General features: G+C 41.3%; 1 protein-coding gene across 4 annotated transcripts in view; it reads left to right on the top strand.

The window, feature by feature from the left end:
• Nucleotides 1–12654, top strand: part of SCN5A (sodium voltage-gated channel alpha subunit 5) — a 334766-nt gene that overhangs the window by 151926 nt on the left and 170186 nt on the right. For all 4 annotated transcript variants that reach the window (XM_089533641.1, XM_089533640.1, XM_089533639.1 and 1 more), the window contains 2 exons: nt 7053–7194; nt 8845–9042. In XM_089533641.1, coding sequence (XP_089389767.1) covers nt 7053–7194; nt 8845–9042 — 340 coding nt within the window. The remainder of the gene's footprint in view (nt 1–7052; nt 7195–8844; nt 9043–12654) is intronic.

Raw genomic sequence — 12654 nt, 5'->3', positions numbered from 1 at the left:
GGAACTTATTCATTTCTATGTCTGTTCTGTCTGATTTCCAAATTGTTTTGTCATTTTGAAAATATGCAAAGACCCACATTTATTTTAATATGCCCATACTTATGATTTAAATGCAGCTTTAGCTAATAACAAGATTTTTGCATGGACCTTTTCCCAGTTTATGCCTTTCCCTATTACACATTTTGGTACATAATTTTTGAGCCAGGATCACAAAATTCAGAAAACTACAGAATCTGAAAGACAAATGCATTCTGCATATTCATTGAGGAAATGTGAATTCGCTTGATTTACTTTTAAAACCAGTGAGCCAACATGGTGGTGTGGTTGAAGCATTCGACTAGAATGCTAGAAACCAGGGTTTGAATTGCCATTCAGCCATGGAAACAAGTCACAATCTCACAGCCTCAGAGGTTAGCAATGGCAAACCCCCCTGTGAAGGAACTTTCCAAGAAAACCTCATGATAGGGTCATCTTAGGCTATCTGTAAGATGGAGACGATTTGAAGACACACAACAAAAACAAAGCTTGAAAAGTCAGTGGTTATACTGGCTAGGGGATTCTGGGAACCGTAGTCTAAAAAAGTAACTTTCTCAAGCTCCATTTAAAAATGTGGACCAAACAAAATTCTCCAGTATCTCTTACAGAATCTTATTCATGCTTACTCAGAAGTAAACCTCTACAAGTTCAGTAATTCCTAATATTTCCTAATATTTCAACCATAGTTCAGCTGATTTAGTTTGGATCTACTGTATATGATCATGTATAAGTCTAGAAATTCAGATTTAAAAATTGACCCAAAAAACATGAGTCAATTTATCCATGGGTCAATATAAGTACTGTACAGTTGGCCCTTCCCTTACGTGGGGGATCTGTTCTGGACCCCGCTGTGTAAGGGAAAAAATACGTAAACTCAACTCCCATTAGAAATAATGGGGCTCGTTCCCATGGCACACACCCCATTGCTTCTTCCAGGGCGCGGGAGAAGTCTTTCCGGCACGGCTTCCAGCGTATGCTGGAAGCCCCGTATGACACGGGTACACTGTATTTTAAGACAAACACACATATATGGTGAAAGGCAAAAGTTTAATCTGCCCTGGAAGCACTGACCCCTTTCTACTCTCTGAGCCATCTAGCCTTTAGTATGAGCACAAATAGTTATGCCTGCTGGAATTTTGTAAGTTCTTTGGCATTGTTTTCCTTTACTTCGTCCTTTACATCCCTCATTACACGCGCCTAAATTTTACCCTTGACTTATCCACGGTTCATATCAAAATCCATAATTCTGGCCCCAAAACTTGCCCTCAACTTATATATGAGGTCGACTTATAGTCAAGTATATACGTTAATGCATCATTATTAGTTCAGTTCTGTCTTAGCTGCAGGAAGATGGGGATTTCCCCTTCTGAGGGTCAGTAATAATAGAAGCAGCGACAATGATGAAACTTTCCAGGCACGATAATACAATTTTCCAAACAGTGGGGGAGACAGGATGATGTGTCCTGCTTGTTCAAAGCCACATTCTTTTGGAGTCTTATTACCAGTTCTTTCTCAATCTATTAATTTTTTTTCTCTCCCACTAGAAACTTGATAATGTGTTTGGTGTTATGGATTAGTGCTTTTTAAAAAAACAAAGGAAAGAAGATGGAAATACAAGTGAGGCATCAGAAATACAAGGGAGAACTTGAATGATGATTAATTCTAGCATTCTGCCCTGGGAGATGGAATAACAGCGCCATGTTTTTAAAGTCCTTTGGAACATGCTTCAATGACATCTAATTATTGAGATCCAAATAGGATTGTTACAAAGTAGACTGACAGCTGCCATCTTCAGATGTTTGTCAGTTCTTATGCATTTTTCCGTGTATCTGTGCATGTTAAGCATTGTGGGGACACACTCCATCACTGTGCCATGCTTGGTCTTTGGCATGCCATAGACACTTAGTTCTTCTGCCTACGTGTCAGGAGGCCTGCAAAGACAGAATTTCTGATTATGGAAATAGGATAAATCCAGTATTGGGCCCAAAGAGAGTAGATTCATTGTAATGACAGGGACTTGTTAGTCATTACTTACATAAGTCCTAATGACTGTAGCTTTATGGGGCTGCAAGTACACATGAAAAGGAGTATGTGACAGAATGAGCATAGGGTTGTAGGGGAAATGTTCTGCCACATCAAGACATCTCATTGAAAACTGTCCAACCACCATGAAATTTTTCAGCTTCTGGGACTTTTTTCATGAAAATTTTGGTTGTGCAAAGAAAGAAAGACAGAAAGAAAATGTTTTGTGCAAATGAGGTTTTCATTAAACTTACCAAAAAGGGGGGGGGGGGGGGAGGGACTTTGAAAAGTGTACAAAATGCTTGTAATCTTGCCCAACCAAGTGAAAACGTTTCAAATCCTTATGCTGATTTGCATCCCTGAAAGGTGGACAGGAGAACATGAAGAAGGCACTGTTGTTGTTGTTGTTGTTGTTGTTGTTGTTGTTGTTGTTGTTGTTAACTGGCCTCACACTGGCCTTGACTCATGGTGACCCTGTCAATGAGACATCTCCAAGACCCACAGTCTTCCATTGCTTTACTTAGATTCAGTAAATCCAGGCCTCTGGCCTCTCTGATTGAGTCTATCCATCTAGATTGCCACCTTTCCTAGCATTATTGCCTTTTCTAATGTGGCCATAGTATAACAGCCTAAGTTTAATCATGTTTTCAATGAGAATTCATGCTTGATCTCTTGAAGGACCCATTTGTTTGTCTTTCTGGCTGTCCACAGTATCTTCAGCAGTTAACACTGTTCTCCAGCAGCACATCTCAAATTAGTTGATTTTATTTTTAATCTTCTTTTTTCATGGTCCTGCTCTCACATCCATACACAGTGATGGGGAATAACATGGCTTGGTTGTTTGGCACTGTATGTCTCCCTATTTCCGGGGGATTTAATGATGAAGAAACAACTTCTGAGATGTGACTTGGTCACTGAATTTGTAAAACTGTGCTCTCATTATTATAAGGTCTTATAAAGTTAGAAGAGGCCACTTTTAGAACAGACAGAGGGTCCAGTTGGTATCCTGGTGGTGCAGTAGTAAAATACCGGTATTGTTGGCATTCACAGCCTCAAGCTTGTGAGTCTAATCCCAGGCAGGGCTACAGGGTCCAATCGGCCTTCCATCCTTTCATAGTTCAGTAAAATGAGTATCCAGCTTGTTGGGGACAATTGGCTTACACATTGTAAACTGCTTAAAGAGTGCTAGTTCACTGATAAGCAGTACAGAACTGTACTTGCTAATGCTGTTGCTCTTCTCTTGGGATGCATTCGCACTGCAGCAATAATACAGTTTGAAACAACTTTAACTGCCTTGGCCTAATGTTGTGGAATCCTGAGAGTTGTAGTTTGTTGTGGCAGCAGAGCTCTCTGACAGAGAAGGCTAAATATTTTGCAAAACTACAGTTCCCAAAATTCCATAACACTGAGCCATGACAGTTAAAGTGGTATTCAAACTGCATTCTTTCTGAAGTGCAGATGCAGTCTAAATCCTGGAGTGGATTCACTGCCCTGCTGATATAGGGTCCAGAACCTGCCACTGGTTAAAGGTTTAGGAACCTCGCCTCTGGACCAGTGGATGGAGGAGGTTGAAAAGACAATCTTACACTACCTTTCTGCTAGGTTTGAAAAACATTGGCCTTTTGCAAGTATTGAAATTATCAACAAAGCTGCTTTGGCAAACATCGAGGGAAGAAATTAAGGCAGTGGGACAACGTAGAAGACATCACAGGAAAGCACCTTTGTCAAATACATCCTAGTGATAGTTGCTATAGAAACCTTAATTACTCAGACCCAAATTTTCATTTATAGACAGAGGCCAAAGTGATTTTTTTAATGTTCTATAGTAGGGTGATGCATCGTACTTTGCGGGGTTTGCCAGTGTATTGTTTTGCCACGCTCTCTAAATACCAGTAATTTAGATAGAGAACAAGGCCGTAGAAAGTTCTCCTGTAAATCTCACAGCTATTTTTAAAACCTCTTTACGGATACTATTCTTGTGGTTGCTGCTGGAGTGTTTCATTAGAAAATCCCTGTAAGCACATTTTAAAAAACCAGGTACCTGTTAGACACTATTTTTAAACATTTTTGTATGCAAAATATTTCATATTTGATTGCTAAAGCTTATTATAGGATTCTGTGTTTGATCCCAAAGAGATAATTTTGTATTAGTGCAATCATCTTTAACGCTGTAAATGTTCTGGTGCCCAGGGACAGAGCTTGGGAAGTTAGATTTTAGAATGGCAACTCCCAGAATCTCCCTGCCAAACCCTATTGAGGAGTGGACTGAAGGGTGGATCACATGGCAGAGTTGGTTGGTTGGCTGGCCCAGGTTCAACATTTTAGCCTTCACATTTTCTTTTAATTATATAAGGTTGCATTAGCACAGCATTATTCAGCTGTGGCAGTTTGAGAGGTTTCAAACTGCATTATTTCTGCAGTGTCAAGGAAAGCAGTTAGCATTCTACTAGATCAGGAGTGGACAACTATGCAGGTATTGGGGTCAGTTTTCCCCGTCCCTCCTTGGGTGCTCTCAGATGCCTCCATGCTTGGCTGTATAAAGCCAAAATGGTTATCAGAAGTGACATAACAACACTTCTGGTTGCCATTTTGACTGGTGTGTGGCTGGAAAGTATTGAGCATATGTATTGGTTGGGAATTCTGGGGGGCGGATTCAGGGAGGTGTGGAAATGCATTTTTACATACTTTTGCATATATCATTTCATGTTTGAGGGGTGTCTTTGGGCATGGTTTTTAAGTGAATAATCACGTGTGTGTGTGTGTGTGTGTGTGTGTGTGTGTGGACTTGGGGGGTCTGAGGGCAATTCAGGAGCCACATGCAGCCTGTAGTCCACACTTTCCTCACCTTTGAGAACCATCAGGAACCTAGCTAATACAGAGTTTGGGGGAGTTACTGTTTTGGATTATGAATTCTAGAAACCATCAGCCAGCGTAGAAACCCCATGAGCTTCTGGGAACTGTAGTCCCCAAAAAGTAAACTTCCCTAAGCTTCTATAGTTTATTATCTTGTTTCTGCCAGGTGCCTCTAAGAAGTTCACAAGCATGGCAATGTATCTTCTCCATTGTTGGTCTGTTCAGAGGTGCACTGCTGAACACTGGGAAGTTTCCACAATACTCTTCTGTATGACTTATGATGATTGATAAATCTGGTTGCTCTTCCTATGGGTTTGTCATTGCTGTGTGCCTTCAAGTCATTTCCACCTTATGGTGACCCTAAGACAAACCTATCATGGGGTGTTCTTGGCAAGATTTACTCAGAGGAAGTTTGCCATTGCCTTCCCCTGAGGCTGAGAGTATGTGACTTGACCAAGGTCACTCAGTGGGTTTCATGGCCAAGCAGGGAATTTATGTTATTTTATTCCACGATCTATATCCTGACTTTCTCCCACAGTGGGATTCAAGGAACTGAACCCTGGTCTCCTGAGTTACCTGACTCCTTCCCATACAAAGCTTTCTCAGCTCATCATGTTTACCCATAGCTGTTAATATCAGGGATGTCTATTTCTGTTTTTGATTAGGTAAAGAGACCTTTTAAGTGTCCTATATATGTGCTTGCCTCTGTTATTGAGGAGGGGCCAAATAGCCGGATAGATGGGTAGATTGATGCTCTTAACTGTCCTTTATCAATCAAACTGTGTTTTTTGTTGTGTTTAATTGTGTGGTGTCTGTTCCTTTGGAAAGATGTTTTATGCTAATGGAATATGCTGGCATTTCCAGATCTTGTAGATAAATAGATAAATTGATCATTTGACAAGCTTTATTCTTCCGCCTGAGAATTGTATGCTTTCCAGAATGAAACTTGCTAGAAACTTGAATGATGAAGACTTAAATCAAAGCCTGTAGGTTTCTTTCAAAGTCTTTCCAGATGTAGTCCAAGGAATCATGGAGTCCCATAGAAGTGTACCATGAATCCTGCAGTGGACTGCATACCTCTCCAAAAGTGGTGTAAATGCCCTAGATGGGGGAATGGGGTGGGAAGCTTTAAAAAACATTTTTTGTCGTTTGTCTTTTGACGGCTACACTCACCCATGCTTGCCAAAGCCAGATGCAGAACGACGGTTATCCCCCAGACCTCCTCTTCCCAAACCTTGCAGACCTCCTCCTAGACTGCCAGAGCTTCTGGACAATGACATTGTTAAGTTGCTGGTTATAGGTGATAAGCCAAATTCTTCCCTACCACCCCACACTCTCCACTGGTCACTCAATGGCTGTGGAGGGGGGCTGAAGAAGGAAGGTACGGGAGATGTATTGCAGTTCTACTTGGGTTGAACTTTACACTACATCTCCTGGTATAGTAGAGCATCAAAGATATAGCCAATGTTACAAATCAATTCAAAACTACTGTATATGTATATATACAGACTGCAACCATTGGACCATCTAACCTAGTATTGTCATATCTGACTGACAGCAGCTCCCCGGAGTTTTAGCCAGGGTTCTTACCTGGGGATCTCTAGAACTCCTTGATGGTTAATTCCAAATATTAACCAGGCCTCAGGTTGCATAGCTTCCAAACTCAAACAAGATTGGGTGTGTTCAGACTGGTACTTTTCTCTGGTGTGTGTGTGTGTGTGTGTGTGTGTGTGTGTGTGTTTTGCGGCATGCCGCAAAGGAAAGAAAACTTCAGGCAGCAAGATTTGGGGGAGAGATGGAGGCAGATGTTTTGAATGATACAGCAAGAATTATTAATGCTGCAGAGCTTGGCAACTTTGCTTTTCTGGCTTATAATTCTCAGAATCTCCAGTTGATTTTGCTGGCTGGGACATTCTGGGAACTGTACTCTACAAAAATTACTTTTTAAAAAAAGCTTGCCACTAGCATTTTAAACACACATTTTGATGCTTTGCTTTAGGCAGCAGGACATTATGGGTCAGGCCTGCCTTCTTTCAATATTTGCCAATGATGCTGGTGATTTCAGGACCAGTAGTGTAGCCAGTCCTAGCCTTTATTCTTCCTCATTTTGTTTTGTTTTGTTTTGTTTTGTTTCTCTGCAGTTCCTGTCCAAAAGGGTATCGGTGTCTCAGAGCAGGTGAAAATCCTGACCATGGCTACACAAGCTTTGATACTTTTGGCTGGGCCTTTCTCTCCTTGTTTCGCCTCATGACACAGGATTACTGGGAGCGCCTTTACCAACAGGTAGATGACTCATTTAATCTCAACTGAAACTCTTTACAATCTGTTTATACTTTATAGGAAGAAAATGGTGAAACAGTGTACTTAAGAGTCCTGAGTTGGTTGCCATTATAGTTTCCCTCTAACATTTAGAATAGTTAGTTCCCAAAATCCCCAAGGCAGCAAAGCACAAGGCCACATTGACTAGGAGATTATGAGCAGTGTCATCCAAAAATAATGGCCAATTTCCTGCATTTTGGGGATGTACATATATCACGTAGCTACGTCTCTGTAGCGATGTTTCCTGATGCTACCTCTCAAAAACTCACCTTGTAAGAAGCACAGATCTGTCTTCCCAACACAATAATTTCCCTTTTGTGAGACAGCATGGGAATGAGGAGGGACATATCCAGCTATTTTCTTGTAGCTGGACACACCATGACAGGCATCTGCAGAGACTTCCAGAGGTCCTTGTGAGTTCTTTTCGGATGACACCCCTTCAGTGTTTCCAGCGACAAGAAAATAGCTGGAAGCACTCCCTACTCTCAGACAACACAGCAATGACTAGGAGTGGGGACTGCATTTCTTACAAGGTGAGCTTTGGGAGGATTTCAGTCATTGGGGTCAGAAGAGAATTCTGACCTGTATAACCATTATAAAAGTGGCTGCAATGGCGCAAATCCAGTGTACATCACTGTAATTCAATAAGAAGATGCTAGCCAATGTTTCAAGCCTCACTTCTTTCACATGGAGTAACAGGACTGTGGTACATCAGATGAGTAGAGCCAGTCATTTTGGCAGAAGTCGAGGATTATGGGTGCCAACTGGCTGGGGAAGGTCTTTGCAATCAATCCCCTCACATTTCACCCTCTGCATTTGGTGCTGCATCATGGGGAAGGAATCTCTCTAAAATGAGCATCATCCAAATGCCCTTTACACAGGTTCCAGTTGTCATCCCCATTATCGTAAGTTAACAACAAACAACCAAATACATAAATCAAGTGAACTTGTGGATTTATTCTCTATATATAGAGTTTTCAGATATTATCCCATTTTTGGGGGGTGGGTGGGGATATTCCAGTAGGAAATCCTCATACAAACATGATCCACTGTTCTATTGTAAGAGCAGGAAATAAATGTGTCTGCTTTTGGCTAGAATCTGTTGGTGTATTGTATCAGTGTAACTATGCCAGTGTAGGCATGCAGCAGAAGATGGAGGAAAAAGGCCATGGCTGCAGTGGTAATGAGGACGGTAAGGCAACAGAAAAATGAGCTACATAGAACTGAAAGACTTTTGCCTGCCTTTCCACCTCTACTGTACAACCCTGGAAAAATGGCATACCTTAAGTTGCTAAGTGACCGCATCTTCTCCATCCTGCTAATAGGGCTTACCCATTGGTAGCTGATAGTATCCCATGTCAGTGGGGTGATGGATCCACTCTGAGTGAGGCTGAACTTTAAGCTACCCAGGATCTGAACTCATTTTGGAGATGAGTTCAGCATCCTTGATAGCTCCTTTAAAGTTTGCCCCCAGTGAGATAGAAGCCACTAGTTGCCTGTATCTACAAGATGCAGGCATTGATCCAGGGTTGCCATGCATCACACTGATAACACTGTTAAATCTAGTATTTTTTTTAATGTGAAACATATCTCTTTCTCATTTTGTTTGTCCAGACCCTTAGATCTGCTGGCAAGATCTACATGTTGTTTTTCATGCTGGTCATCTTTTTGGGCTCCTTTTATCTGGTCAACTTGATCTTGGCTGTGGTGGCCATGGCATATGAAGAGCAGAACCAAGCCACCATTGCTGAAATGGAGGCAAAGGAGAGGAAGTTTCGCGAAGCCATGGAGGCACTGAAGAAAGAGCAAGAGGTATGACTTTCTAGTCAATGGTCTTCATGTAACCAGTGTTTGTTGTGCTTCCTTTGATTCCCCCCCCCCCCCGAGACCTGAGCTGCATAATCACAAAGTCGCATGGTTCCAAGCTTGCAAAACTATGCCAGTTAAACCAGATATGGCATGAGTGAGTGGCATCCTCAGGCAGTTACAGAATAATGTCCCAGCTAAATCCATTATAGATTGCTGTCCTAGGTCTTTGCAAAAACTTCATAATAATAATTATTATTATTATTATTATTATTATTATTATTATTTGTATACCGCCCTGTGGCGAACCAATCCGGGCGGTTGACAACAGTAAATATAACAAGAGTAAGATATAAAATTAAAAACATTATAATCCCTCCCCTCCTTAAGAAGGTATTAAAAAATATGACAGATTAAAAATACAATGTCAAAGCATAAAACATAATTAAAACAAACTAAAAACCCTGGTGTCCCTCTCGAGATCCTCAACCATCACTAAAGATGGGGCCACGAGAGGAAAGAGGGGATCAGGGAGCCCGGGCCGGGATGGTTAATCTGGAAAGGCCTGCCGGAAGAGATCCGTCTTGACAGCTTTTTTAAAGCCGTCTAATGATATCAACTGACGGATCTCATCTGGCAGGTCGTTCCAGAGTTTGGGGGCGACAGCAGAGAACGCCCTCTGGGAGGTCGCTGCAAGCCTAGATTTTAGAGGCTGCAGTAAGTTCTTCCCAGAGGACCGGAGAGTGCGGGGAGGATTGTACGGGAGGAGGCGGTCCCTGAGATAGCTTGGACCAAGCCATTTAGGGCTTTAAAGGTAATAACCAACACCTTGTACCGGGCCCAGAAGCTAATAGGCTTCATAACCTAAAGAATGTCCCTTAGCAATGGTAATTGACTTATGGCCATCACCTTTGTTTCTAACAGTTCCAGATATGCTCAGACATGACTCATTCCCAGGCATTTAGGGGAGAAATTGTCTGCTATCCCAAAAGTAGGTGGTGACACACCTTCACAGTGTCCTGGACTAACTCAGTTTCCTGAAGATTGTTGGAAACAAAGATTGTGGCCACAATCTAACTGCCACAGATTATTACCCACAGACCATAGAAGACCACCATTGTGAGCTTGTAGAGGGCACCCTTAACTTTACAATGAACTCTACTACAGAGGAGAACAGAGAATTCAAAAATTTGAATGCTTTCTTGTGGCTACTTTAAAAAAAAAAACCTTGCATATAGCAAAGCAGCAGATGGCTAGATAGAGTTTGGAAGCTGGCCTTGATATTAAAAACAGAGAACCCGTAGAACCCGTAAGGCAAGAGGAGAGATTATAGAGGATAATTTTGAAATGACATGGTATTATTTTATCATGTTTGCTTCAGAAATGAACTTTGGCCATAGAACTCCATTGAAATATATATCATTTTGGACCAACACATTGTAACCATATCTTGTTACTTACAGCTAAGCTTATTTGAACTGAGTTTGTAATTATACATGGGTAATTGATAACAGTGCCTGATTATGATATTAAAAATTAATTGAAAAGAAAGAAAAGCATATCAGATAATGGAGTCTAGCCTTGCCCCAATATTCAAGTTCTCTGAGTGCAAAACCTTTAGGGAGCCTGTTCCCTAAGGATAATCTCAGCTCTTACCTGGAATGTTCAGCTTTTATTTGATGAAGTATGTTTTAGTTTCTAGCCCAGTTCCTCACTTGGATGTAAAGAAAACCTGCAAGCAATATTTGACTTGAAAAAGTAAACTCGCTCCCATTTTTCAGTATTCTTGCCAATGAATACATAATCCATGGGATAATCGAAAAGCCCTATAAAATTCAATTGTATTTTATTAATATTTAATACAGTTATATTCTAAGCATTTCCAGCTATCTACATTTATGATCTGGCTGTTTTGCAACCATTTTCCTTACCCCTTTAGCGCTGGATTGCAAAAGTTCTGGTTATAATCCTAGTGCAAGAAGAGCCCAAATCATAGGTACAGTTAAGGAGGAGCTGAGTACATTCAGCAACCACTGAATTGTGATTTTTCTGATCATGTGGATCAGCTCTTAAAAGAACCCATTTCTGTGCTACAAATTTCTATTTTGTGGCTGTATTTTGAAGATGTCTTAAGGAACGGTTGCAAATCTTTTGCTGATCCAGACAGATCTTTGTCTTCTTAGATGCCTGCAGGATTTTCCCCACTCTAGGGAAAACAGAGATAGATATCTTTTGTAACATCTGTATTGTTGGCCTTCTTTTTTTTTTTGTAGTAACCCAGTGCTTCTCAGCCTTTTTGTGTTATCTTCTTCCCTTTTTCCTGCCAATCCAGTTCAGTATCTTTGTTCTGCAAGTGAACATGACCAATCTTTATAAGCAATTGTGCACTCACAGCCCCTTGCTATATATAAGGGCTGGGATCACAAGAGGACTTGAATTACCTTCACAGTATGACTGAATTTTAGAACTGAAGGGCACCAGTGCTCTGCCCAGTGCGGAAATCTTTACAGCTCCAACACCCCTGACAGATAGCCTTGAAGATTTGATTTAAATACTTCCAGTAAAGGAATGGCTTCTGCTTCTCAAGGCAGACTGTTGTACTGCCAAGTCAGTTATCCTAATGTGGAGCCAAAATCTGCTTCTCTTCCATTTCCATCCATGGGTCCTGGGTCCTGCTCTCTGGAACAACAGAGAACACATCTGTGCTATCTTCTGCATAGCAGGTTTTCAGGTAGTAGAAGATTGTTGTTGTTGTTGTTGTTGTTGTGTGCCTTCAAGTCATTTCCGACTTATGACAATCCTAAGGTGAACCTGTCTTAGAGTTTTCTTAGCACGATTCTTCAGAGGGGTTTGCCATTGTCATCCTCTGAGGTTGAGAGAATATGACTTGATTCTATGGCTGAGTGGGATTCTATGGCTGAGCCAGGATTTAAATCCTGGTCTCAATGAGCCCCTAAAACTCATGGGGAAGGGAAACATATGAATTGTGTCAGTGACTGAGTTGGCTTTGTGGGGCAGAAATGTGCATCCCTGTTGTCACCATGCAGATTATGGCACATTGAAATCAGGTTCTCTGTGCTGAAATACATATACAGAGTAGCCTGAAGTGCAGCATTCTTTCCTCCTTTCCTCCAAAAGGGAAATGAGTTTCTACAAATCGATAGAAACACACACACTGGTATATGGTGTGTCCAATGAATTGTTGCCACATGCCTTCAAGTCATTTCCAAATTATGGCAACCTAAAGCAAACCTAACACAGGATTTCGTTGGCACGATTTATTCAGGGGAGGGGGGCCATTGTCTTCCTCTGAGGCTCAAAGAGCAGGACTTACCTAGGGCCACACAATTGGTTTTCCCCAGATGGATGGAGATTTGAAACCTAGGAGATCGGGAATTTATCCCATGAATATCCCAGATAAATTACGTAATCACATGAAATGATTTCACACAATGTCACAGAAAACCTGCCATTAAAGTGATCACAAAGAAGCATTAACATGCATCTTTTTACTTTTGGGATTTCAGTGACAATGCATTTCCGATATCACTTTATTTGTGCAATTGCATGTGATAACCAATTGCTCAATTACTCGCCATTTTTAGTTTATTTGCAGGA

Source organism: Sceloporus occidentalis, unplaced genomic scaffold (genome assembly GCF_023333645.1).
Source record: "Sceloporus occidentalis isolate IW3139 unplaced genomic scaffold, rSceOcc1.0.p SCAF_7, whole genome shotgun sequence".
Classification (NCBI taxonomy): domain Eukaryota; kingdom Metazoa; phylum Chordata; class Lepidosauria; order Squamata; family Phrynosomatidae; genus Sceloporus; species Sceloporus occidentalis.
This window is presented reverse-complemented; position numbering and strand designations above follow the sequence as displayed.